The sequence below is a fragment of the Anopheles maculipalpis genome, chromosome 3RL (assembly GCF_943734695.1).
Source record: "Anopheles maculipalpis chromosome 3RL, idAnoMacuDA_375_x, whole genome shotgun sequence".
Classification (NCBI taxonomy): domain Eukaryota; kingdom Metazoa; phylum Arthropoda; class Insecta; order Diptera; family Culicidae; genus Anopheles; species Anopheles maculipalpis.
In genome coordinates, this window is record NC_064872.1 from 20,999,613 (window position 1) to 21,027,247 (window position 27,635).

Sequence of the window (27,635 nt, forward strand, 5' to 3'; positions counted from 1 at the left end):
AACTTTTTCCTTTCTGTTCGATACTCACGCCTTCCTCAACGATTGTCTTCATCTATCAACTGTTTGACTATAAATATCTTTCTCTTTGCTGTTTATTGCTTCATATAACTTAACAAAGAACAGTAACGAATTTACCACGTATCGAAACATACCCTCACTTCTCTTCTAGCTCACTCGCCTGTCGGTAATCATAACAAGTGAAAAGAGGGTTGCTTTTTATCACAAACAAAAACTAAATAACATTCCCGTCCAAATTTACTCCTGCTTTGGGCGTGATACTTCCTGTTCGGTCATTGTGTCCGTTTCATCGTCACCACCGCCCTCATTCTTGGGCCGTGTCCACTTGATCATCGTCTCCGGTGATCGATAGAGGAATAGTAATTTGGCAAACAGATCTTCTTCGAGCGTAAACTCAGATGATTCGCGCACGAGATAAATGTCCAGACAGAGCTGTAGCACCCGATCGACGTACGGTAGATCTTCGAACATGATTTTGGAACTAGCACCAGAGAAGATACTGGTCCGGAGCATGCGCGAAAACACGAGAATCATCGTCGAGTAGATACCGATAATTCTAAACAGAAAAAAAAGAACGCCACCATGGGATGTAAAAAAATCGTTTATAAAAGCCTTTTTCTTCCAAATCAAACTTACCCTCCGGCAGCAATTGAACTGATGGTGCTGGGGAATATTTTATCGTTAAACATGTAAATCACCAAAAAATTGGTACAATCGGCAAATGGCAAGCGTGAGAAGTATTTCTCATACAGCTGATCGGAACAATCTTCCGTTGCTTCCCACCAGCTTACGTTCGATTTATCATCCATATACAACTGCCTCAGCTGCATGTTGCGATAATTTTCTGCCGCATCATCACCTGCAAATTGTAAATCAAATTTCATGTTTAAAGGATCCTTTGAAAAATGTAACTTTTCATCTCCTTACCATCGGCTGTTTTTACCAGCTGATGAACCGGCCGTATCGAGCCACTATTTTGCACACGCAAAAACTTGGGCATAATGTTCATCAGTAGCGCCATATCTTCATCCTTCTGTCTCGTGAGCGAATTTATCAGCGCTTGCCGTGCAGGACCATCGTCCAGCTGGTACGTTCGTTCCTCCGATATAACGCCCGGATTCTCCTTCGAATTTGTCATCCTACTGATCGTGTACCGGAACCGACACGTGAGCGTTACATTGTTTATCAAATCGTTCAGCAACCGATTCCGATCCGGTGGTGAAATGTTCCAGATGGAGGTTGAGCTTATACCGAGTTGGACAGCAGCTACATCCGCTGGTTCATAGTTGGAAAGGAACGTTTGGGCCGCACGCTCCATAAATGGTGTTGTAAAGTTGGACCAATTGTTCGGAGTTAAACTGAAGTCAAAAGTGGTATGTGTTAGAAAATGAAAAACTCATTTGAAATATAGAAAAAAAAACCATACCCGTAAATGCTATTATTCTGCGCACTCATCGCATACACCGGTTCGTACGTTCCGATCCGCAGTTCCACTGACACATCGTGCGGAATGTTTGGCTGACCGACGGCATTGCTGAACGCAAACAGTGCCAGCGGGAACCAGATCAAGAAGATTATTCCCAGCATCATACCACCACCCATCAGATACTTCACCATCGAGCCCTTCTTCTGGCCGCGCGGCGCCGGTAGATCTTCCTCCAGCTGTCGCATACACTTCAGCTGATACACGTTCGAAAATATATCCTCCATCTTTAACCAATCGAACAGTGTCATCGATGTATCTGTCCAGATCCAATCCATCAATGTGCGCAACTCGAACAGGAACGGCACCGTCATAAATAGCTTAAATCCCGAAAAGTTTGCCATCGTAAAGCCCTTCGTAAGGAAGTTACCGAGAATACGTGCCGGATAACCGCACCGGATCTGGTACGCCGAAAACAGCAAATAGAAACACTTAATCATGTAGTATACCACCGGTGGTGTGGTTGCATTAAAGCTACGTTCCGTTGTCGCAGGCAACACAAAGAACATCCACACGTGCAAACCAATGATGAGAATGAATTGGAACACTATTTTGCCGGTTATATGCTTCCGAAGGTACAGTGCACGATCGACCACAATAAGGAAGAACTGAATGAGCAACATCACCAGGAATGTAACCGGGACACGGTTTTCTTCAAAGTATGACAACACGCCACCATCGCCATCTTGAGTCTAAAAATAAGGACGAATAAAACGCTTTACCGTGTTGCTCATTCATATTGCTCCTCCAAATATACATACCCCAAAGGATGAGAAACCGAACAGAATGACGAAAAAGTTGATGAAATCACACAGAAACATGTATCCGTACACGTCGGTAGTTTTGCGCGAGGTTCGATCGAGCAGCTGCTTGAAGAACGCGGACAGTGCTGCCGAGTAGCGTACGAATGCTTCCTTCGCGATTTGTGGGAAATACTTTTTCGTTGGTTCGGTGTGAATGGCTACGCACAGCACGTTACCATCTTCCTGGCTCGTCGGCTCCTCTACAATGGTTCCATCCTTTTCGTTGATTTTCACCATCGACAGTCCAGTTAGCTCATCCGGTGGACGAATATCCAGTGTTTCGCGCCTTGAGAATTCGAAAAAAGTAAGGTTATTCTTTTATGAAACACTAAGTTTTCCTGGGTGCCATGTAGTATACTGGAAAAAAATATAATCGGAATCATACCCTTTCGAATCTATGGCACTAAAAAACTTAGCCACTGTTAAAGGCATCTTTTCAAGCGACTGACATAGCATCACCCGTCCACTTTCGCTAGAAAAATGCCTTCGAATGAGCGATGCTTGATTTTTTATGAACATAATTACTGTCTCTCTTCGGGATCTTCGAGCTTTTTGAAACAAAAACCAATAGAAAAGGGAAATTTAAACAACCGGAAACAGCGCGAAATTGTGAATAACAATAAAAAACCTTCTCTAGATCTTTCAACTTCCAGCACAGCACGATACCGTATTTGCTGGAGCGCATTTCGTAGGTTCATGAGATATTCTCGGCGATGCTTTCTTCCTCGCAAAAAAAGGACACATAATGTTTATCATTTTATCTATGTCTAGAGCATTTACGGTAGAGATCTTACTTTCTCTCATTTTCCTCCGCCATTGCCATCAGCGCCTTTGCCCGCTCGTCATTCGGATCGATCTTATACAGTCCCTCCGTAAGGGCCGGTTCATCGGACGGGTCCGATTTCCACAGACCGAGCGATTTCAGTATAAACCGATGACAGTACAGCATAAGTAGCAGGATAAGATCGTACGTTGCATAGCCATCCTTGCGCTCGATGCCGAACAAGCGTGCTACGTGGAACGGTTGATTCGAAGGGATTGGTGTTTGGTTCCACCAGAACGTCTCAAACTGACCGATACACTTCACCAGCACTACCATCTGCGTGTAAGCGATCAGCATCGTCCAGAAGGTTTGGGCTGGCCGGGGAAACGTTAGCGTACCCCAGAGCGTTACCATAAGCGGAAGTGGTAGTGATAGCAAACTAGCCGAGTTTACCTAAAATTTAAAGAACGATGGGTCAATGTAGCACCTATTACTGTATGGTGCTGTGGTAGCACATGCACACACTTTGTTACCGTACCTGATTCAAAAACACTACAAAATAGCAAATGAAATCGGTGTGCGACATGATGGCGTACCATGCCGCCTGGAACAGTTCGAACAGTACGGAGTGTTTTCGCGATGTAAAGTCTTCCTCGGAGCTCACCTCGTCGAGCGTTCGTTTGACGGCATCGGTTGAGCTGCCATCGGTTTTGCTGCGTAAAATATTAATGAATGAGATTGTATGAATACAAGCTAACAAAATGAAATCGAAACAATTTAACAGTAGCGACGGATTTTACTTAAATATTTCTACTTTTATTCGATCATGCGGATATTATTCCTTGTTAAAAGGAAGTGCCAATCAACCGTAAGCATCGGTTAGGAATTATGGTTTTCTACGTCGCTCGTGTTAATGAAGTCCAATAATCAAAAGACCCATAGAAATATTTACCATCCTTCGTTTAAAGTTAGTGTATTGGCATAGCATTGCACGATTATTTTGTTACAATTAGTGCACAGTGCTTTTCAATTGATATTCGTTAAAGATATTATTCGAAATTGAATTATTGTTAAAAATGTGCGCCAAATTATTTTCGATTTTTTTCGACCGATTTAGGAACATTTGTTGAAAAGGAAGGAATCGGTGAGCCATAATTGGAAACAACGGAGAAACAGAAAACTGGAATCAAGCAACTAGATGTCGTCCATTTATTACGTAACGTGAGATGGAGTGGTCTTCCAAAGTCCTTAAATTTGAACTGGGACACTTTTAACTAAAGATCTATCCGCAAAAAGAGTATTTCGATCTTATACTCTGCTTATTATCAACGGTGTTTAAAATTCAAGGATAAAGAAACTATTTGAATCAACGCAAGGACTAACAGCATCGATAAACTTTGGAATCTGATCTGACGAGAATCTTAAAAGCAGCTATCCAAGTCGACTTGCTGGAAAAAGAAGTTGAAAATTTAGATTTTTTGTTGTTAAATAATAAATGGACAACTCTTTGAGTTAAAATTCTATAAAATACGATGCGTTGTGGCGTTGAAATGCGGTGATGTGCATTCATCGTGATTACTTGTATGAGTGCAGAGTCAGTGGCTGTAGAAGTGGGTCTTGTGATGAGAAAAAGTTTTAGTTTCCAATCGTGTGACAAGTGTGTGCGTGCCCAATTCGTTGCACTGGTATTGTTGGTTGTGTTTTGGCTGTTCGGTAAATGGGGACTGTACCTGTCCAGCGTATCATTGGAATAGTAGCGGTACGGTATCCCATCTTCGTCCAGACCGCGTTCGGCCGACGGTGCCGAGATCAGTATCTCGGGTAGTAAACTATTACTGCGCCTACGGTGATAGTATGATTCGAGTCTTTGGATGGTGTATGGTGTGGTAAGTACAATAATATCAACGCAAGTAAGTTACACAAATATCATACAGTAAGTCGAAACAAAAAAAAAAAAAACATCTCAACTGTAAATCAAAAGTTGAAAATCGAATAAACCCATAAATGCACATGTGGACATGTATGATTTGTATCGAAATTATAAAAAAAACTCCATAAATCATAGCATAGTGGATAGTTTCTAAATACATCTGGTTCAAGCAAAACTACCACAAATTTACAAAATGTGCTTTCTAGGGGACGGGGGGATCAATCAGTGCCGATTGATACTTACTCTTCCCTTAGCGGATCTTTGCGGCTGATCATCGCCAGTGCCGCTCCTAATCCACTTACTGTGTGCAGTCTGTACGAAATGCAAAAATTACAAAGAGATTTATCAACAATCATATCCAAATACACCATCAAACAGTGAAAAACCAAATGGCGATCGTGATAGATCACAAAAAATGACTAAAAAATATATGTACAATATGTGCAAGGTTTCTGTTTTCTAGTTTAATGTACAGTGCCTATCTATTCTGCTCTATCTATTGATTCTACGAAAAGCAGTTCTGTTAACGAGGAACAAAATACAAAATCATCACATCACACCATTATCAGGACCGCCAGGCAATCGATTAATCAGCTGCTTCGTGTAAAACGACAGTTGTCTATCTCCTTTTTCCTATGCTTTTGTTGCAAATCGATACTTGTTCATGATCCGTTCAGTGCTTTGCAGTGGTTCGTGTATGTAGTATCATATAGTATTACCCTTCATCCCCAGGCTGCCGTTCTGTACAGTATTCCTGCATATCGCGGATAGTGTTAGGTCTTGCCTCGCTTTCGGTCACCGACGTATCCGCCCGAACTTCGGACACCGGAAACGTTACGGCTGGCGACGATGGTACGGCAGACGGTGGCTGTTCCGCTTCCGCATAGTCACGTTCGTAGTCGGTGTGGTCGTTAACGTAACTACTGTTGAATCTACTGATGGATGCAAGTGAACCGGGACGAGACAACAGACTACTGCTACTAGAGCCGGAATGTGCCGAGCCCGAATGAGCCGAACCTTCGGGCTGTGGTGAAGTACTACTGCGTAAATTAATAATGAGGGTTAACATTGTAAATCATAATAGCAAAACGGGGACAAGGGATGCAAATGCGGGACACACTATAGTAGCTGTCTATGGTAGCATAAAGCCTTGTTCTAAAAGTACACACGCACAAATATGTATTAGCGTTAGTTTTGTTACATCGTTCCCTCTAACCAGAACGTTATTTACACAAACACATACAAACACGTCGATCAACTGATCGGCTAGGCTTGTACTATAGAGAGAGAGCAAGTTGTTCATTTTCTAATTTTCCAAAAGCGGCCTACATGTGCGTAGAACTTACCTAGCCGTTCGGGAAACACAGTGCGTCCATACACCGTCCTTGTCACGGATACCCACACCGAAGCCGGGTGTTTCCTTTAGCACCTGCTTTTCACGTGTTAGCACCCGCATCACGTAACGGTAGTTACGCGAAGCCCGATGTAACCGTAACGTCAGCGAACCAACAGCACCGGCCAAGAATGCCGGTATCAGCGCTAAGCCTGACAGTGAAAATTTGCTCTTCTTTTCTTCCGGAGCCGCTTCCTTCCGACCTTCCACTTCGTCCTCTTCGTCGCTTAGCAGCCGTGCCTCTTCGTCCGTTATTGACTGTTGTGCATGAAGCTCTCGGCTTGTGCCTGCTGCTTGCGCATCCGGCGCATCTAGCGCGGTTGGTTTCCGTAGCCGAGGACCCTAAAAATAAGAAAAACTAAATTAATACATGTACTCCGCTCATACCTATGAAGCTAGCAGCCCATGAATACATTCCAGAAGCATTTTTGTTTTGTTTAACAAAAGCCGAATACAGAAAAGAAACAGTTACACAAACACAGTGCGGCGATTTGGGCGCAGTTCCGTATGCCAATCGCAACGTCAAAAGCTGACACAACGAAACCTACATTTTCCTGCTTAGTTACCCGCGAAAGAGGAGAGGATATCCCACAAATGGACAGAAGAGATGAGAAATTTTCCAAATGCACGAAGTTTAAGCACCAATTAAATGCTAGCGAAATGGTAACAAACAGAATATTAAATACAGATGAAATCGAGTGAACCATGATGAGTCAATGGATGATACTAACGATCAATTAATTATTGTTTTTGAATGTTTCGAGGATAGTAAATTGATGAAGAAAGGGCAATGAATAGTAGATAAAATTATATCAAAGTATTAGCTCTAAGTAAATTGTAATGACAAATTTCAAAAAAATCTCCATTCCCAAAAAAATCTATCATTCTCAAATATTAATAAATAATTTAAGAATATAAAATTTTAAATAAAACTAGAAACATTAAGAGACCTTCAAAAACAGCAAACAAAACCTATCAAGATGAATAAGTAAAACAAACAAAAAGAAGCAGAAAAATGTGCAGCTAAAGGGAAAAATGTAAAAAAAAACTAGCTTGTTTGTAAGCATAACTTAAAAACAATAAAAAATTTGATGAAGAAAAATGAAAAACTTCATCGATCAAGGATAACGCAAAAAAACAATTAGAAAAGATAAACAAACCAGAGGAATGTGTAAGGGTACAATGTTTAAATGCAGTATTATAAATTTAGCAAATCATTAACGTAATATGTAAAAATCTGAATACGAAGCATTAAAAGAAAGAGGAAAAAAATTGTAGAGAATGAGAGAAACACATTTCAATCGAAAAAAGGAATAGAACATCAAACAAAAACCAAACAAGGGGGAAATAAAAACAATAAAAGGAATCGAATAGAACTTTCAAGTCAATATGAGCATGAACTAAAAATCAATGAAAAAATGTATGTGTCAATGGGAACTTGAACTAAAAATCAATGAAAAACCCAGATCAAAACAATGAACGATCAAGCAAAATACAGAAAAATTCAACAATACTTAATGAAAAATGAAAAAGCGACAATAGAACACAAGAAATAGCGAAAATGATGAAATTGTTACAAACAATGAGAAACACACATCATTAAAAAAATATTCTAGCATGATAAACAACACCAGTACGCGCGTGAATGATATTCAAAACGAACGGCGAAAAACGAACGAAACGTAAACACAAAACTCACTGAATGAGCTGAATGGTGCGGTAAAGGTTCGGAAATGGCGGATCGTTCCGCTGGGGCCGTATAGTCGTCCGTATCACCACCACCACCACCACCACCATCAGCACCGGTGGTCCCGACTGTGGCTGGCTGTGTGCGCCGTAAAACGACCGGTGACGAAAGACGTCGACGTAACGGTGCAGGCTGATCCTCCGCCGGCAGATCGCTGGATGCTAGTGTAGGAGGCTGATCGACCTCATTAGTGTCGTCATTATCAGTACGGTTGCCGTACGCAAGCTCAAACACCTCCTGTTGCCTTTGTCTGCGTAATTGTGCGGCCAACTGTGCGCGGCCATAATGGACGATTTGCGCGTAACAAGCACATGGACATAGGCAAGTGCATAACGACGATGCGTTGTGTAGTTTTTGGGTTAAAACAGGGATGCACGAACATTACACGAGCAGGGGGGAGGTGGATAGGGTTGGGTTGGGTTGAGCAGGTTTGTCGGTTTAAACGGGCAACAAGAAAAAGATGCATATCCGCAGCGGTAAGTTGCGGTGCGGCGTTGTGGTGCATTACAAGTGCAAAGGTTCAGTGGGTCAGGCAATGGTTGTTTGTAGTGTGATAACAAAAATTAGATAAGAAAAAATAAATAAAATAAATAAACATTTTGATTTTGTCACAGATTTCTCGATTATAAACATTTTTGAAGGAAAATAATTAACAAAACAAGAAAAGAAATCCACTACGAACAATCAAAGTGGAAAATATAGAAAAAACAGCAACTTATAAATAAGAGAGTGAAAGACGGTGCGAAATATTAATCAGTGTTGAGAGACTAACAAATAACAGAGAAACATTGTGTAGAAAACATAATATCTCCGCCATTCTACAACAATTCTTTGGAAAGTTTAAATGAAAATAATCAAATTATACAAACAAAATCAAATAATCAATGACCATATGACTAGGACAACGGAGAACACAAAACTTACCCTGCCGAGCGTAAGCCTATGACGCAGTCGTTGATCCTTTTGTGACTTCTCGTCCAAATCATCCTCATACTCGTACGGTTCCATCAGATCCAGCTCAAACTCTTGCTCCACCTCCTCGAACATGTAATAGTCACCGGATCGTATCGCTAAAAGGAGCACAGATGAAAGGTGAATTAGTCGTTTCATATTGGCACAAGGTACAAGATATGCTGATATGAGTACCCGTATACAACAGACAAAGCTTAGTCTACGGTTTATTCGTGTATAAAACAAATCAAAGATCGGTGGTGCGGTCCAGATCTTTGTGTGCTTAGAGGAACTGACAGATTAAAACCATTTAAATTGGCAAATGTTATTTATCAACTTGTATGTTATACCTGCAACCCTGGAAAGGTGGGATCTTTACCAATTACGAAATTGAATTTGAAGTTGAAGAACAACTAAACCAACGCTTAATGTGTGCCAATGAAAAAAGTAACGAAAAAGTGCTCTCCTTCGTGATTGTGATGGTTTATCGTAGGAAAGTATATGCCAATTGGATGTGCAAATTGTGATAGAACAAATAAATAACAGCATTTTAAGGAGATAAAAAATACCTTTTTTGAGATGTTTAAATTTTAGACCAGATTTTAAAAAAATATCCATTTTCAAAATATTCCAAAACGTGGGAATAAGAATTTCCACTTTATTGCTTTTCTTTCCAATAAATTTGGATAACACGCTTAAAGGTTTCCGACCAAATTAGTACAAATTTCGCAAGAGCCGTGTTTGTGGTTAGTAATTAGCGCAACGATTTGAAAGCGTTAGAGAAACATTTGCTCTGAACAACAGACGCAGCCAGAAGAGAACGGAACGAAATTGTTAGAAAAGAGTTGACAGAAGCCAGAAACACATTAGACACAGTTTTCCTAGCCAGTACACTAATTATTAGGAACATTACGACCATCCAATCCAAAACCACTGACAGACAGGGTATACACATCCACCCATAGAGTGTTTAGTCACAAATGACTACAGATGAAATACAGATATTCATATCCGGTACACGCAACAGTGACAGTTATCTCTCCCAGTTATTAGTATGGCGTGTGTGGGATACTACGGATCAACCACAAAGTCACATCCCACCATCGTTCAAGAAGACTACTCGAGAAGTCTGTCCATCTCGTGAAAATCCTTTCACAATTGCGCAAAAAAAGAAAAAAACAGAGCGTTAACCGTAAGCGTAACAACAGCGAGCTGGGAGAGAAAAGAAAGTGCATCCACAGCATCCAAATACTACATACTCCAAACAAACAAATGGGAATAATAGAATGCTATAGTCAATATAAATACGCGATTGTGGGGGGTGATGGGAGGACAACGAAACAGAGAGGGAGACAAAAAAAATGTAATACGGTTTTGGGCAGGAAGCAGTGGAAAAATGGCGGTTCCACATGCAATATCCTGCCACCGTTACCGTTACCCGTTGGTCGGTGTTCCGATATTTTGCGCTTCAAACTCGACCTATGGTCGACAGTATCTAAAATAAGAGGGAAAGAGAGAGAGAAAAACAAAAAAACCAAGGGTTGAAAATGTAAGAAAAGGCATAGGGTGTAAAGGTGGCAACATAGTAACAACATAGTGCAACACTTTGCAGGACGTGCGTTTAGGGAAGTATGTTGGAAAATGTAAATCATTCATTTTTTTTCCTAGTACAAGTGTATTACCTCAACTACAATATTCTCACATTGAGCTTTGTCCGGTAGAGCGTAAATGTGTGCATTAACAGTTTTTTTTTTGTTTCACGGCTCTTATCCGTATTGTCATGCGATAACAGTTTTTTGAATATTTTTTTCTCATTTAGGATGAAGAAGATTTGACGCCGTGGGTCTCTCGGTAACTTATGAGTTAAAATTTAGAAACAGTTTTTGCAAACATTCACTTAATATTTCCAAAAGCAAAATTCAACTGTAGGTTGTCAGTGAAATAATACACTTGCAGTATTTGTCTTTTTTTTACAGGTAACAAAATGGAGTTCTTAGTAGATATATGCAACGAACATTGTTTTGCTGATTCGTGTTACAGATCGTCGAACTAATCCTGCAATCGATGGAAAATTCGACACAAATATGCACGAAAATTGGTTATTTACTTTCAATCTAATAGAATATGTACAGACAATAGATAATTTTCACTTCATTTCATCACTATTATAAGATAGATCTTATTTCATGCTCGTACAATGGAACCGTATACTATTTCATTCGACTTATCATATCACTTTTTATTATAAAATCTATTGACAGCTTACTCTAGTATTACGAAAAAGGAAACACAACAATGATAAAACACATTTTATTCGTTAACGTATGTACAATTATTCGCAGTCGTCGGATTTGTACGCCTCTACCTAACATTGCGACACATTCTTACCTGTAGTTATTATTTTGGACGTTATTGAGAGTGTTGATGCTGTTATGTACTATTGTTTAATTCGTTTTTGTGCAATTTAGAACAACGAATGTGCAGACTAAAAAGACGGAAGCGTTTGCGCGTGTCAGTGAATGAGAAAAGTAACGCAAGCAACGTTGATTGATCACTAAGGGTAAGTAAAGGGGCGAATTTATTTAAAAAGTTGTAAAAAAAGAAAAAAAACATTTGTAACGCACGTACACGACACGGACATCGAAAAAAGTATAGCGAAAGAAAGGTGATAAAGTCATAATTACACTCGTGGTGTGATACGGGTGAGCGCGATCGAGCGGATCGGATCGAGTCCCGCAAACCGGCTTCACCGACCGGACCCCAGAAACTACGCGAGCGCGACCGTCGCCGAGAGATGGGGCCACCGTTCGCGGTGGTCGTTACCTCATCGTAACGCGTAGTATCCTCGTCCACGAACAGTGACACCAGGAAGCTCGAGCGACGGCGCGCACCGGTCACATCGCCTCCGGTCAGCTCATCCGGTACGCCGGAACCGGATCCCATGCTCGACAGCCGTCGATGGCGTGGTTGATTCGGAGCGAATGTAGCCGAACGCGGCGAACGAGGTGAACGCGGCGATTGGGCAGGTTGTTGTTGAGATTGCTCATTATCGCGACCGTTGGATGGTTCCTAAAATGGGCAATAACCGTCCAATTAGCAGTTGATAATTTTGACACGATGAAGTCCTAAAAGTTCTGGCAAGCATTCGTTCGTAAAGGCCAAAATGTACAGATTTAAGAGGATTACTTCGGTTGGTACGTAAATATTGCCGGTAGGAATTGCCCGATGTTGCGCCTTGGGACTGACAGTAAGTTCGTTATTTGCTGGCCAAGACACAGCATTCAGGCTCGATTGTCGTCGATGTTGTCGCGTTTGGAGTGCCGTCTTTGTTGGTGGCATCAGCGTGTTGTTAGTAGTAGAGGCTACTAAAGGCGGTTGCTCCTTTTCAAACGGTGGTGGTGAAAACACAGGGAACGTATCATCTGGACTGCAAACTCTTGCCATCAAATCGTTGGGCGAATCAAAGGACATTCGTTGAGGGTCCAAGTAAGCATCCAGCGAAACGGTCATAAGGGCAGAGCTTGGTGATGGTACCTACGGTTAGAGTATGCAACGATTATTCAACTACATTTCTTTACTGAGCTATCCGTCGGATGATTATAGAATTTTGTTTTTTTTTTTTTGGGAAATATTTTAAGTAAAAATCCGACTGACAGCTCTCCACTTACGCGATACTAATATCTTTTTTGCTCTCATAGAACCAGGAGCATTTATAACACCACAAACCTGCGTTTGATAAGATCCGCGCCCTACCGTTAGCCCACCATTGTCCGAGGGCATTTCCGAGAGACCTTCGCCCTCGATAAACATTGAATTGGCCGCTATTTCGTCCTCTATCGGTGTATGGTATCCTGTGTATGATGACATACTATGAGTCGGCTGTAGCTGACGCCGTCCGGCATCTTCCGGGTGAGTAGTATCAGTAGAAGTAGTAGTAGTAAAATTGTAAGCAGCGGAAGTGTACATTGATCGTGTTTCGCACGTTACACCCCGCAAGGATAGATGAAAAGAGAAAAGAAATAAAAAGAAAGGAAAACCCAAACCACCGTCTCCATTTCGGTTAGCCCCTTCTGATCGATTGCTTCTCTCAACGTGACTACAAACTCAAGCTACAGGTTTGCATTCACACTTGGGAAAGTGTGCTACTGTAAGTGTTTCAAATCACAACTACCACCATGGTGCAGTACTACACTACAAAACGCTTATTTGCATTTAAAAGGCGAAAATGCTCAAGAATGTATGTACGTGACCCACAATACTTAGTGATTCAAACCAACGGTGCTTTATGTATTCATTCATTAAAATCTTGAAAAGATTATTGGGTTTTTTACTTAATTCTTTGACTAACTAGAGTTCCAAAAAAACTAGACGCCCAACATCTACAAAAACAGCACAAATCCCTATTGACACAGTCTGCACAGTCAACTAAAGCACTATTTAGGCATATTTGTATTGAAAAATCCCTTATTAGTGGTTATTAAGGCAATTTTATCAATAGGGAATCACACTTGGTTGTCTAATTTGAACACACCGGGCGTAGCCTCAACTGCAAACGTCACGAATTAAATCAAATACCAACCCGAAAGTCAACCTAAACTTAAAAAAATAAAACATAAATACTTACTCCAGTCCGAGTGTCTCTTATGCACATGTTTAAATGTTGCACAAGCATCATTTTCTAACACAATGTTAAACGTAATCGGTAGTAAGTGAGCGATAGTCAAAATACAAATTCGCTTTCACTTGACCTGGTTTTACTAACAACTCTTGACAGAACGCGAACAACGGAACAGAAGCCTATCCGTTAGGAAGACATATTTTTCTTCAATGTTGAAATGCGAGTTATGCGAAAACATAATTGAGAAATGCAAACAAAACCAAATATAGCTCTGCTAGTTGGGAATAATTGGTTTCGAATACGCGGTGCACTTGTTAGGACCTGAAAAGGGTTACCTATCGCATGGGTGGCAGGATCCTGAACAGCTTCCAGTATTTTCTGTTGTGTCGCCTTAATACGGTCCATCTTGGCTTTAATTTTTTCCAGTATCTGTCGCTCCCGTTCCGCTTCTTGTGCACTTTCTTTGATGCGCAGTTCCTCGATCAGTTCGGCACCTCTGGAAATTTTTAAATACCAAAACGAAATTTATCGTAGGTTGACATCCTCTGGAATCTGATATGTAAACTTACCTTGACGCCAAATATTTGCTCGCTTTCGATTCGTTGATAATGTGACAGAAGTAATGGCTAGAGAATAAGCGTCGCTGCAGCAGTAGAAAGGCGAAACACATCCCGTCCCAAAATAGCCCAGCATCGGATGGGTCAGGAATGTTGCACTGTTCGCCTGGATCGACCGTACCAGGTGGAAATGGAGGAAGGGCGGAGGATAAACAGTTCATGCCTAACAGCTGCATTACCCAACAGTTGTTGTTAACCAGATTCTCCAGAAACAGACAACCGAACAATTGTAGCAGTGCTTTGACGCCTATAACGAACACGTTGTAGCATATGAGGATGTTCCACCTTAAACGAAGTACAATAATTAAATTGGGGTATACAATTATAAGATATAAAACGTAAAAAAGCTGCTGTGTCAAAACTTACACACGTAAGATACTAGTCTAGGACTTCCGCAAAAAAAAACATCGCAATTTTGATGGAACAAGCTTCAGTATCGCAAATTTTGATCCAGTTTTTGTTAGCTGGAATGCTTATGATCGTGTTCATGACAAACATATACCATCCTGATATCTGTCATTTGTTTCATCAAAAATGCGACATTTGTTTAAATTAAGTAGACAGTTATGCTTCTCAAACCCCAACCTATTTTTGGTATTTCAGTCTTTTGTGCTGATTATTAGACCTTTTCATCTATAAATGCCACGATAATTTAACAATTTTTACCACTTACCGCTTTAGGATGTACTCGATCGAATGTAGATAGAAATCGGTTCCTTGCCACAGGAAAAAGAACGCACCAATCAGATACCCGATCGAAAACAGGTTTACCCGGTTCGATCCGGTCAGAAATACAACCGCCAACGTAAACCAAAACGACACCAAAAACAGCGTCCGCTTTACCATATCCAACCAATTGCGCACCTTCGTGATGAAGTCCGGTGTCGGATTCTGTAGGTTGCCCTCGTCGAGCTTTTGAAAATCCTCCAGCACCGGCTGATTACTGCCTCCACCGAATCCTCGCGGTGGATTCGTCTCCAACCGAAATACGACCGTCTGCCGGCAGAGAAACATGAGCAGCACAAAGTCCGACACCATCTTGTTGGCGAAGCTGCGAAATTCGTACGTATTTTCGGGCAACATGGCCCATATCCGGAAATGATCCAGCTGCGCTATGAACCAAGGATAATTGACGCAAGCGAATGGCGGTAGCCCGATAAATAGCAGATACTGTATCGGTATGACAATCACGATGAACCACGTCAACGGTTTCCAAAGTCGCTGCAAACCGGCACGTGTCATGTGGAACATAGCCGCGAGCCAGATGGCGTAGAAAATCGATAACACGTCCATCCGATTGCCGATAACCACTATCAACGCGACGAGTGAAATCTCGACACCAAACTTGTAGTACCCGTAGTTAAACAGATACTGAATCATGCGCGGTATATCCTTGTCCGCATCGGCACGCACAATATGGGGGAACATTAGTGACGGTGTTTTGGGCGACAGTCCTAGTCGCATGCGATGTATCGTTTGGCGCAAAATCGTCACCGTATGTACGGTCACGATCAAAATGTACACCAGGTACGGTCTCAGCAAGTCCGACAATGTCTCACCCGATCCTGTTTTACGCATTCCAGCCCATTTGATATTGTTCATATCCATCCGTGTTGTATTCGCATCGATATTCGGACACTCACTAACGAACCATTCTTCCTTGATGTACTTCACCTGATACACCATGGTGGCGAGAAGCATTATGGCAGAGAACAGTGACATGATGCGCGTTATTCTGATCAGCTGCACATACATCAGCGAATCTTTCCCGGTGGTGTGTGTCTTCACCGTGAAAACGGACAGCACAACGTACACTATATGCAGCAAATTGACGGAGTTGACGCTCAACGAAAAAGCCACGATCAGCACAATCTTCAGCATATGAATCTCGAAGAACAGCCATGTTAGCTCCAGCAGGTGAAGTGACATTTTCCATGCCTTCCGAGCGAATCCAGTAATCTCCTGGCGGGAGAGCTTTCGGAACCGGAAGTCTTCGATCTTCTCACTTTGGTCATCGTCATCGTCTTCAACGAGTTTGCCACGCGCATGGGTTTGAGCATCTGTCTGCGTCTTTGCTGGAGAAGTAGTTACTTGTCCATCAGGTGCTGCAGTTTTGGTTTGGTCCGCTGGTTCGGTAGATTCTTCAATGGCAACAGTTTCTGGGTTTGTAAATGTCCCGTACGAAGGTCCATCGGTCGCCGGCGGTGCTGCCACCGGTTCTTGTTTGTCTTCATCGTCCGAATGATCCTCGGCTTGGCTGCAAAAGGGCAAACACAATCGTTAGATGCCGCCATTCGTTACTCTTTTTTAAAGCCAATCTTTTGCACTTACACGGTTGGTATTTCGCTTATTATCAAAAAGCGCTCGTGACAGTAGTGCAGCTGTATGACGGTAATGATAACAACCAGTGTGGGGTTGACGAGGTGCAGAAACAGTTGACCGGTTTTAAAGATTTCCAGTCCCAAGTCTTGTTGCCTGTGAAAAGCCATGTTTGTTATAGCAATGCAGTGCCAATTCTAGTTTTGATACGATACATACAATTCTTTCGATATCCCTATTGCTTCCCAGTACCGCGGGAACTGTTCGAACTGATGCAAATACACCAAAATCAAAATACTCATTGAGTACATGATAACGCAAAGCCAAAACGTGAACATTACTTTACGCCACACTCGGAACGAAAACTGAAATAGACGAATGATAAAATTGTTATTAAAATTGGAGACCTATTTGCACCGTTACTAAAAATTACTCCAATCCCACCGCCTGCTACTCACCTGGAATATAAGTACAAAAGTTAAAAACAAAGCCATGTACAGGATCCGGAACATGGTCATCCGGTTACCGATTATCGCGGAAAGAAACAACGTTAGCGCCACCACCCAGATCCAGAACTTTATCATTAGTGAGCGCAAAAATTTGGCCATTTTGTCAACTACTGCGGATGATTTTTTCTTTGGTGGTTGATCGGTCGCTGACGGTGGTCCCGTTGCAGCCGTTGTTGCCGCACCAACTGGCAACTGTAGCGGGGCAGCCATGTTAGCGATCATCGATTCCCGGCGTTCCGTTTGCTTCTCCTGTATCAATTGCCGCATCGATATCCAAAACATTGTGGTAAACAGCGACTTCACTAACAGTGGAACACAAGGATAGTCGGTGCGCCGCACGAATCCCACCTCTTCCAGATTGATACCGGAGCCCTGGAAGAATAATACAAAAAAAAAAAACGTATTACTTCCTGATCCTCGAAAAGTCCCCTCTCTGAACCTAAAACACACCTCTATGACTGTCGGTAGCTCCGCTTCAGTCAAATTCATCCCGTAGATAAATTGTGCTAACAGGAGAAATTCTGCATATATCACCAGGAGAGGGCTGGTCATCAGCATATTTCTTCGATGGTTCGGTAGAATCCAGATTATGTTGGCCCACAGCAGCAGCAAGAAGGTTAACCAACTGTGATACATAATACTCCAAACCTAAATGTAGAACAAATAATAAAAATATTTAAAACACCTTTAGAATTAATCTTATTTTTATATAACGTCGTTTGTTCGAAAAAAGCTTAGAAAACAATTTATTGAAATTATTAAACTGAATTATTATTAATATTGATTTATTAAATTAATCATTAGACAGCATAGAGAGATTGAAACTGAACCAAAGCTTTTACATTTGTTGTTTTTAAAATAGTTGATCGTTCTTCAATTATAAGCTATCACTGAATTATAACGGAGATCGGTGTGATTTGGTGGCCCGAAGGCTGAGTGGCAAAAATCTTCATATGACAAGAACGGATTAGATATCCTAACGTCTTCTCGTAAGCAGGACTTGAGTATCTGAGGACTTGATGTACCAGCTATCAAGCTAATGATAATATTTTAACTATAGCTTTCTGTTTCATGCAATTGGACGTAGCTTTGTTTCCTGTTGAAGAATTAAGAAAGCCATCTTTCTCTGGCTTGAATCTACTTACCATCATGATAACGTTGGTAAAGATGTAACTGTTCTTATAAATGTATGAAGCCACATTCCGAATGGCCAGCAGCGCCTGCTCGAAGAAACTGGACGGTTCTTCTTCGTCTGAAATTTTTTTATTCCTTGCTTTAGTATGATCGTGATCCGTTAAGAGTAGTACGAAAAATATATGCATTATGTGCAAACATTTATAAACGTTTAAATTATACAATTATATAGTGTGATAACGTGTGAATTTTCGCCATTGTTGCGTGTATTACCCATTACCGAATCCATATTTACAGATGCATATATATACACACACAGGCATACACATACAGCATACACAGGTTGTGCGTGCGAAAAGCATTCGACACGGATTTGATATTGCCAATAATAACAAAATAAAAGAAAAGGAAAAAAATTAAGAGTAAAAAGTAATTAAGTATAATACAGTTACACAGTTCAAGTTCAAAGCATATTGTGCAGTATAAACGAGATGGATCAATGATGATGGCTAGCGAGCATTTTTAAATTGAAATTAAATATTGAAAAAAATTTTCTTTTCAAACGAAAAAAATGTTTTCTTATTCACAACTATTAAGATCAACTATATAAGATTTGGATGCATATGAGCTAATTTTTAATTCAAATGAATATCTTTCCATGATAATGCTAGGTCTCCATTCCAGCCGATAAACGTAATTCAATCAAATAAATTGCTTACTTTCAAGCGTATGCTTCTAAAACGAAACCCTACCGGAAATCATTTTACAAGGAGAGTAATACGTTATGTTAGAATTTTCAAAAATTGAAAATGCATACGTCGGTTATGTGCGATTTGTGCAGTTAAAGATGAATTAAAACCATTTTTCCTAAACTCTCGAACTTACCTAAGGTTTCTAATGCTATTTGATCTGTTTGAGCACCCTCTCTACCGTCGTTTGCGGACGCATCACGAATTCTATGCGTCCCTCGACGCATCAGCTGCAAGGGGGAAAAAGGAAAAAAAAGGGATTTAAAAAACGCAGCAGCAGAACCTATGATAAGAACATTCATATTTACAACATATAGAATAAGTTACACAGTAAATTCACACAAAAAGTTTAAACACAGTGCGTAACAGGATGAAACATTACAGAGAAACTAAGGATTGAAACAAAGAAGTTTACGAAAATTTTGTATAAAACTGCCAATTATCTGCCACTGCAAACACACGTGATACGAAAACACTTTCCATCGTCGACGTTCTTTTTCTGTTATGAACTAGTGGGTGAAGGAGATAAAGGAGGAAGACAGTATGCAAATCGTATACGTACGGGTGTCCGCTCGTCTGGAATGTCGGAATTTACCAGTAAGGTGTTGCCTCTGCCGCATGTCGTCGACCTACCGTAGGTATAGTAGCCCCTTGCACTCGGAACAATGGTTTGAAACTGTTTTGTTTGGACATTGATCCAGAAGCACGTGTGCCCATAGCCAGCAATCCCACACACGCACACACACATACAGAATGTTAGGATGACGATGATGATGATAAAGGGTGCATGAACAGATGATGGCAAATAAGTGGTGATCGTACGGCGTGAGTTTAACATTGAAAGTTATAAAATCACATAGTCCAAAATAAGTAATGCCAAACGTCCCATAGAACACATCACCGGGTCGATCAGTTCATTGAACGAAAGCGAAAAAAGGTAATAAAACAACAGCCATGTGTTTGTTTGTTTGTTTTCAGAATGTTTAGATCATAAAACAAAGACATGAAAGAAAGAAAAGAAAAAAAAAGAAAGAACAGAAACACACAAAGTCAGCAAAGTTTACGGCATAAAAAGAGAAGGTTAGTAAAAATATTTAAAATATAAAATAAATAATTTAAGTACATTAATAAGAACAGGTTCGTGTGGTAACAAAGTAATAAACGCTTGTTAATCTTAAAAAAAAGCAAATATTTAGCAAAAGTTGTCTCGAGCGAACTGAATTTTGACATTCAATAATTTTGGTGCATTTAGAACATGTTAGCACAATGAATGTAGTTAATTATGAGCGAAGCCAACATAACTTCTACCATCTATACCTAACAAGTACTTTATGATCGTGAAATGATTTTAAGAAACGTACCAATCTAAAGCGCATCGGGGCTTACCTGTAGTGTTGCCTAAGCTCTAACGTCAAACTATTTGTAGGATTAACTTACAATAATGTATTTAGATTAAAAAACGAAGCTAACACAATCACTACTAAAACTGATGCAAAGCTAGAACAAAATATCGAGCATATGCTTAAGCTGACAAGCCAAAACGAAGCAAGAGGGCTCCTTAAAAATGGTAACCAAAGCAAAGAAATGCTTACTTTCACCTTCCGTGCCGCTCCACGCCACCGATCGCTGGTGAGCGTTTTGCGCAGGATGTTTTTGCGCTGCATGCGGAAAGAAATCTGATTTTGCAGCCTAATGCCATTCTCTAGCTGACTCGACAAATCCATCCGTTTTCTATCCTTCGCCATATCGCTCTGTGCGGAGTGTGTTTGTATGTTTGTGTTTTATAAAGATTTACCAAATTCAATTTTCAAGCGTCACATTTCCGTCAACCATGCACATGCATGTTATAGCGTTAGTTACGGTAGCGATTGAATAGATAATACGATTCGTTAAAGAATATACGATTAGGGAAACCACGCTTAGCGCAAATTACATTCCCGTATAATGTGCGGGAGAGGCATCATGTTGCAAAGGGGGGGAATGCATTTAATGAACGTGTAAGGGAACGGATTTAGTTCGGAGAGTCCACATTCCGACATTCCAATGTGGGGGTAAAATACGTAAGCAATGGGATGAAAATTGATTTTAGTATTAATGTTACTGCTTCCTTCTGGGTCGCTCCTAGTGGCATCAAACACCTTTCCACGATACTTACTCTTGTGCGTAGTAGCAAAGATGCAGTCATCGTTACGGTGTAATAGCACAGGAACAGGAAGATCGGATTGAGGTACACATCCGTGTCAAAGTCCGAGTTGAAGTACACGTTCCGGATATCGGTGCCGTTCGCTAGATTGCAGGACGAATTGAGGATCGGTTTCAGACCGAGCACACGAGCGGTAGTATCGTTGAAATACAACACTTCCTGCGGCCAAGGGTTCTGATACGCCAGAAACAGCACTATATGTATGACTAGAAACACCAACGTTATCTTTAGAACTATTCCAAACGCCCTGTATAGAAAGGAGAGAAAAATAGTATTAAAAATGCTGTTGATGTTTGAAAGATTTTGCAAACCCATACCTATCTAGCTTCTTATAGCAGGCCCACCATGAGGCAGCACCCAGAAATACGATAAAGTACACTCCACTTAGCGCGGACGGTTGTATGATTCCCACCACACACAGCATACACATCGACAGCAGCACGCCCAGCTTCGTGAAGAAAGGCAACCGTTCCGGACTGATAAGACACGTTTGTGGTTCGGACTCGTCCGTCTCGGCCGTAGCCGACTCCTGCACCGAACCGGCCCCTGTACCCTGTTCGGTGTCATCCTGTGCGCTGCTGTTTGCATCGTCACCTCCACGACGCCTTCTTCGCCGAGGAACTATCACACCGGTCAATTTCCTCAGTACGAATAGTATTGCAAAGCCACAGGATATAAGTATCACCTCCGGTGCCAACCAGTACACCACCATCCAGGCGCCCAACTGGTTGAATGACACCATACCGATGTGGCGCAGTATAATTTCGCCCAAACTGCACGGCACAACCGTACTCCCTGGAAAGCCGATCAGTATTAACTGGAACACGATTATGACCGCTAGGTAGAGCGTGGCGTACAATATTAGTAGCCGCATAAACAATCCAGTTGGTCCTGAAAGATACGTTGCAAATGGAAAATTTTAAGTAAACTTTTGTGTTCGGTTAAACCCATTTTGGAGAACCTTTTTTCCCCCTTACCCATGATAGTTTTTTTGTTGGCAACAGGCACATACGGTATAGCTAGTAGGAATATTAAATATGGAATGGCCAGTCCTACCGGTCTCATCAGCACACCTAAAAGTGGACGATAAATGAAAAAAAATCATTAAGCCCAATTGTAAAAAAAACTATCCAACAGACTATTGTTGATTAATATTTGATTTTATCAGAATAAATGTTTTGGTGATGTTGACACAATCATTACATCGATTAGTGACCATATTATTCCTGATAATGAAGAGACAAGCGATAAGAAACGTTTAGGTCGTAATTATAGTGCTAGCATTATCACCTAATAAATGCTAGCTATTCAGAAATTGAGTGATGAGGACCTAATACACTGAGCGAAATAAAAATAACATCACCTTTAACAATATTTTCGAAAAGTATGCATCCATTTTCTTTTTAAAATTTAGAATATCATGTCTATCTATTTTAAACTTTTTTAGATCATTACGAGTACGACGTTACAGCTTGTCAAATCCGGAGGACGGTCCCGATGGAATTTGAATCCCTGTCCTGTTGTTGGAAGATCGGCGCCGCTGTCTTCTGCACCACGAGGCCCTAATATCGGGCCCCGAAACTAATGGTTTCCTACGGGATACAGACACACAAAATGTGCTGTCTATTCATATCCTTCAAGTTTTTTTTTCTGAAAACTAGATTTTACTCAGATCCGACATATGAGTAGCGGCCTTATCCAACTGGTGAACTATAAATCTATAAAACTATAAAACCATGTAAAACTCTTCTGATCGATTAAGATTATGTCTAGCCTATGACATCATTTATATCAGCGTTCTTTATATCCACTCTAGAGGAAGCTATTCTTGTAAAGAAAAAAGCTCCTTAATTCATCAGAGAACTACCATCAAAGTTATAGCGCATATTAGAATCAGGCTTTTTGCAGACTTCGTGCCATGATTATTGTCAGTTATTGGCATCGTCAAGGACTTCATATTATCTTAAAAGACCACACTTTTACATTCATCCATCGAGGACACATATTTTTCGGAAAAAATATTCCGTTTCAGGTTTCGTTCAGAAAAGATTCGACATTGTAACTCTGCTTGGAGCAAAGGACATTCGTCATGGCCGACAAGATAAAACTGACATTTTTGCTAAACTTGTTTCAATAAAGAATTAATACATCCTAATAAAATCGGTAGGATAGTCTTTCCTTAATTCATTAGTCAAATGCTATAGAAGGGATTTGGGTTCAAATGTTACACTTGTCTCCAAAAAGTCATTTAGCTCGGCGCAGCAATATAACTCGTCTAATACAAAAGAGGAAATTGTTTTACTAAGAAATCCCAAATGGTATGAATTTATTCGCTTTAAATCGATATTGTGAAATAAATTTATTTGTTTCGAATTTTAGACACCAATCTCAGATAATATAATCTTCGTGCGTAACAGGATAGGATGTTTAAAATAAATCAGGACTTAAGGTTGTATATGATGAAAACCATTCGTATGCTCCACGTAATATTACGCTCTAGAAAAAGAAAACCTGATGATGGCTCTAGAAAAAAAACCTGATGATGGCACCACGCTGAAAACTTTAATTCATGCTCCTGGGAATTGGAGAAAGAAAACAAAATTGTCTAACCATAAAAGACTACCTTTAGACGACTGGCTGTACACTCCCAAAGTACCTGTGAGCATCCATCATAACCCCGCACAAGCTGCCACTAACCGTACGCTGAAAAGGGCGTTAGGACGAACCCCAAAAAAAAAAACACACTCACACCCGGAAGAGAAGCCGTTTCGTTGCATTTACGGACGAGCGCCACTTGTACCCTCCCGAGGGACACGTCGTTGTAAAACATCATCAAGCAATCCACAAATCCTAGGCAGAAAAACACGACGGGTAAAGCCTGTGCACAGTGAAAATGACCAGTTCCCACTACGTTTTGCCGCGGGAGTGTAATAAAATTAGCATACAAGTTGAGCCCACGGGAGTACATCCTGCTGACATTGCTACAAAACCGGGTGTTGGTTGGAAAGGTTAGCCACACGCTCGGCTACCAGTCTAGAGGGCGAGTGGGTTAGTGTAACGGCTCTAATGGGACGTGATATACTAACACGTCCATCGTTGACCACCTTCGTGCTTTCGACAGCAGCAGGCCAGAACGTTGAATGCATGATTTATGTTCCTCTTTAATCCTGGCCTCTCTAGTGGCACTCGTATGTGTGTCCTTCGTGCAGTGAAAGTGATACGCAACATTACAAATCACCTCGCAACGTAACGTGTGCGCGTGTTCTGGTAAAAGGCGCTCCAATGCCTAAATATCTCGATTATGGAAGCTTCCACCAGTTGACCTGTTTTGCCCCACAAGCGCCCCAGTAACGGTGTAGAGCCTCCCTCCCCGTAGCGTTATAACAATATCAATTAGGAAAGAGGTGCGAACAGCTAACCTGCAAAACAGGGACTGCGCTTTGGAAGCTTTTATGGCAAACAAAACCACGCTGAGCTAAGTCAATCGAAATCATCCTGCCACACGACATGGTCAAACTTGACCCGCCGACCGGAAACGACAAACGAGGTCCTTCCATTTACTTTTGTGCCCCGGCTACTTGCAGAACATTGTGCCGTGCGCGACTTTGTTGACCGTGATGGAAAATTGGGTCAGTGTAGACCATATTCTGACCATAAAAACGCTATCCCAAAGACATCCTCCTCCTTTAGTCGCTTGTAATTGAATCCTCAGTTCGCACACTACCTGACAGGACATTCTAGCACCTCTAATCCGATCACACATCGGAGACGTGGTTTTGTTTGTTCTGCGTATTCCCTGGTTCGGGGGGAAGTCCTGTGATTGACGTCAGTTTCATTCACATTAAGCACGAAACAGCGTTCGCACACACCTTCCGATTGACTAGCAGTAGTACGGCAGGCGCGAATACAGGCAGGAAAAAGGATATTGGCACGTAAGTAAATACCTTCAAAGTAAATAAGAAAGCGGGGGCACAAAGGTGACCAACACTATTGCCGTGTGATGTCGTATCAGAAGCTAATCGAAGTTCTGCTACGTTCCCGCTTTGTTCCTTATTGAGCAAGAAAGCAAACAAGGACCTTTTCTTTTTGTGCTAGTTTTCTTGGATGTACAAGAACCGGGATGAACTTGGATGTACAAGAAGATGATATCATCATAAAGCTCCTATGGCAAGGTAAAATATTAAACTGACTAACATTCTATCAAGCTGGTATGGAAGCCTAGCCTTAATCTTTTAGTTTGCAGCTTTACGATTAAACTGAAGCAAACGCCTGGCAGTATGCAAAACGTTTCCGAAATTGTAGTAACTTGAAGAACTTCAAGGTTTTTGATCCGTGGTTCAAACAATAGCAAAACATTAAGGTGGCATGTTTAGAAATTTTGTTGGACGACGTCAAATTACTTCGCAAAACATTGCAAACAAACCGCAAAACATAACAGACAAAATTTTAAAAGTAAAATTATATACTTTCAGGCTCTGAAATACAATAAATTTCACCTGAATTGATAACTTTTAAATAAAACCAAAAACATTTTAAATTACAAATAAGATTTCATACTGCTTCAAAAGGCCTGTACGATTGCTACTAAATTCGTTATAACCCATTCGCATTGATTTTCTCCTAGCCCTAGAAACAGTCGGCACTTTAAGTCGACAGAAGAAAAGAAAAATCCACGACCATAAAAAAAAAACACCTGCGCTCACTCCCATCGTGCCAATGACCTAGCCCTTTTCTGGCCACCCCATAGTCCCTCCCCTTCCCTACACTGACCCCTGTCCGGGACCACGGATTAGGAATCATTTCCCCTTCCGGTTGAGCGACGCGTATCACAACGAAAGCGATGATACCCCAGCGATGATATCCCACAATGACCGAGTTCGATCGCCACTCCGAACAACCCAGACAACGGCCAGCACGCGTTGGAGGTGCTCGTTTTCTATCTGACATTTTAATCATTTTCCTTCGATGCCTTTCGTCACGCCCACCACTACAACCGCGGTGGCAAACGAACGAAATCACTGTCCCAGAAATCTTTACATTCCCGAGACACCTTTACCGGACGTGGCAGGATTTCCTGACCTTTCCGTTTACATTTCCGCTAGGTTTTGTTGCTGGAGGAGTTTAGATAGTACGCTTCTATCCTCCTTCCTGCCCTGATTTGTTTGAGGAAGGAAAAACAGACACAAAAATCCGTGTCCATATTGGACCACCATTTCCCGGTGCTCACCACACTCTTACGTCAAAGAAATTCTAGCTTTAGTAGCGCCCGTGCCGCTTCTACTAAAGCTTGTTGGGTAAAACTTTTACGACACCCATTCCACAAAGCAGGTAAATTAAATTTAATGATAAATGCCTACACAACGCGCGTATCCTCACCTATTTGCCGCACCCACCCCTTTATCTGATGCATCAGTAAACAAAGCCCCGTGCGGCCAATACTTACATGTTGCCAGAATGAGCGGTAGAACCAACCGTTGAACAACAAGGCACAGGAAGTAGTTCGCCATCCTGGACGATTTTGGAAGATTCCGGTTTCCGAGGGTATTCCAAGGTGTGAACGTTGTCTTCTATCAACTGTACGAACTCATTCGTTGTTGCTGAATTCTGAAAAGAAGTTTAAAAAACACGTAAACAGTATTTAGTAAAAACTTTGAGTCTAAGTTACATAAAATTAAACTTTATAGATCAGGTATTTTTCACCAAACCAACAATCCTTTGGAATCACAAAAGTTTTAATGATTGAAATAATATTTCTTTTAAATTTAAGCAAAAACCATCCATCTACACGATATCATCAACTAACACAGAAGCTTAAAGGATAAAGACGTATGGAAAATGGTAAAGCTTCGCAACAAACCTCCAAGAATGGCCGGTCTTTCGTTTTCAACACCAGAAGCCAAAGGTCATTGCACGGTTTGTGTCGAATGAAAGTGAAATCACGCCATCCTGACGCACCCGACCGCCACATTGGAAAGTTTGTGGTGCTTTTTCCGACGCTTTTCCTCCATTTTTTTCGCATTTTAATCACATCAGAAACCTTACCCACTACCCAGCCCAGGCAAGGAATCTTCGTTCATGTTTCTGGGAGCACCACGGGAAAATAAAAACATACAGGAAATTAGTTCCGTTTGCAATTAGTTTATGAATATTCATAACTACTACTGACTACCGCTGCCCAGCCTCGAGACAGTAGCAGATTTATCAAGCCTAGTGTGTGTGCTTCTGTTTAATGATGCGTTGAATTAATTCCACTCACAAGATTAGGGGCGTTAAAGGTTATGTTCAGCAGCGAGATATGTTGTCATTATAGTGTAATGTCTTAAGCATACTATTACTGCAGATTGTGGCGTAAATTTCTTGGAATATCGACAATCATGTTAAGAACTCTCCAGAAATTT

At 41.2% G+C, this 27,635-nt stretch overlaps 2 protein-coding genes across 2 annotated transcripts in view; both read right to left on the bottom strand.

The window, feature by feature from the left end:
- Window positions 1-255: 255 nt before the first annotated feature.
- On the bottom strand, window positions 256-26,830 carry LOC126565761 (piezo-type mechanosensitive ion channel component). The gene is made up of 31 exons (XM_050222968.1): window positions 26,681-26,830; window positions 22,215-22,310; window positions 21,555-22,128; window positions 21,190-21,484; window positions 20,627-20,785; window positions 19,171-19,264; window positions 18,297-18,424; window positions 17,602-17,799; window positions 17,101-17,523; window positions 16,862-17,007; window positions 16,655-16,798; window positions 14,997-16,580; window positions 14,276-14,608; window positions 14,042-14,202; window positions 12,815-12,939; window positions 12,275-12,622; window positions 11,773-12,157; window positions 10,527-10,583; window positions 9,062-9,207; window positions 8,090-8,407; window positions 6,344-6,732; window positions 5,717-6,037; window positions 5,241-5,309; window positions 4,798-4,932; window positions 3,606-3,780; window positions 3,099-3,520; window positions 2,263-2,590; window positions 1,445-2,193; window positions 946-1,376; window positions 655-877; window positions 256-574 (listed from the first exon to the last, which is right to left on the bottom strand). The coding sequence occupies exons 1-31, from the start codon at window positions 26,742-26,744 to the stop codon at window positions 256-258; spliced, it is 9,339 nt and encodes a 3,112-aa protein (XP_050078925.1). The 5' UTR covers window positions 26,745-26,830.
- LOC126563967 (probable phosphorylase b kinase regulatory subunit beta) overlaps window positions 10,833-27,635 on the bottom strand; it is a 43,284-nt gene continuing 26,481 nt past the window's right edge. The window contains exon 10 of the mRNA XM_050220838.1: window positions 10,833-10,853. Coding sequence (XP_050076795.1) covers window position 10,853 — 1 coding nt within the window. The 3' untranslated portion in view covers window positions 10,833-10,852. The remainder of the gene's footprint in view (window positions 10,854-27,635) is intronic.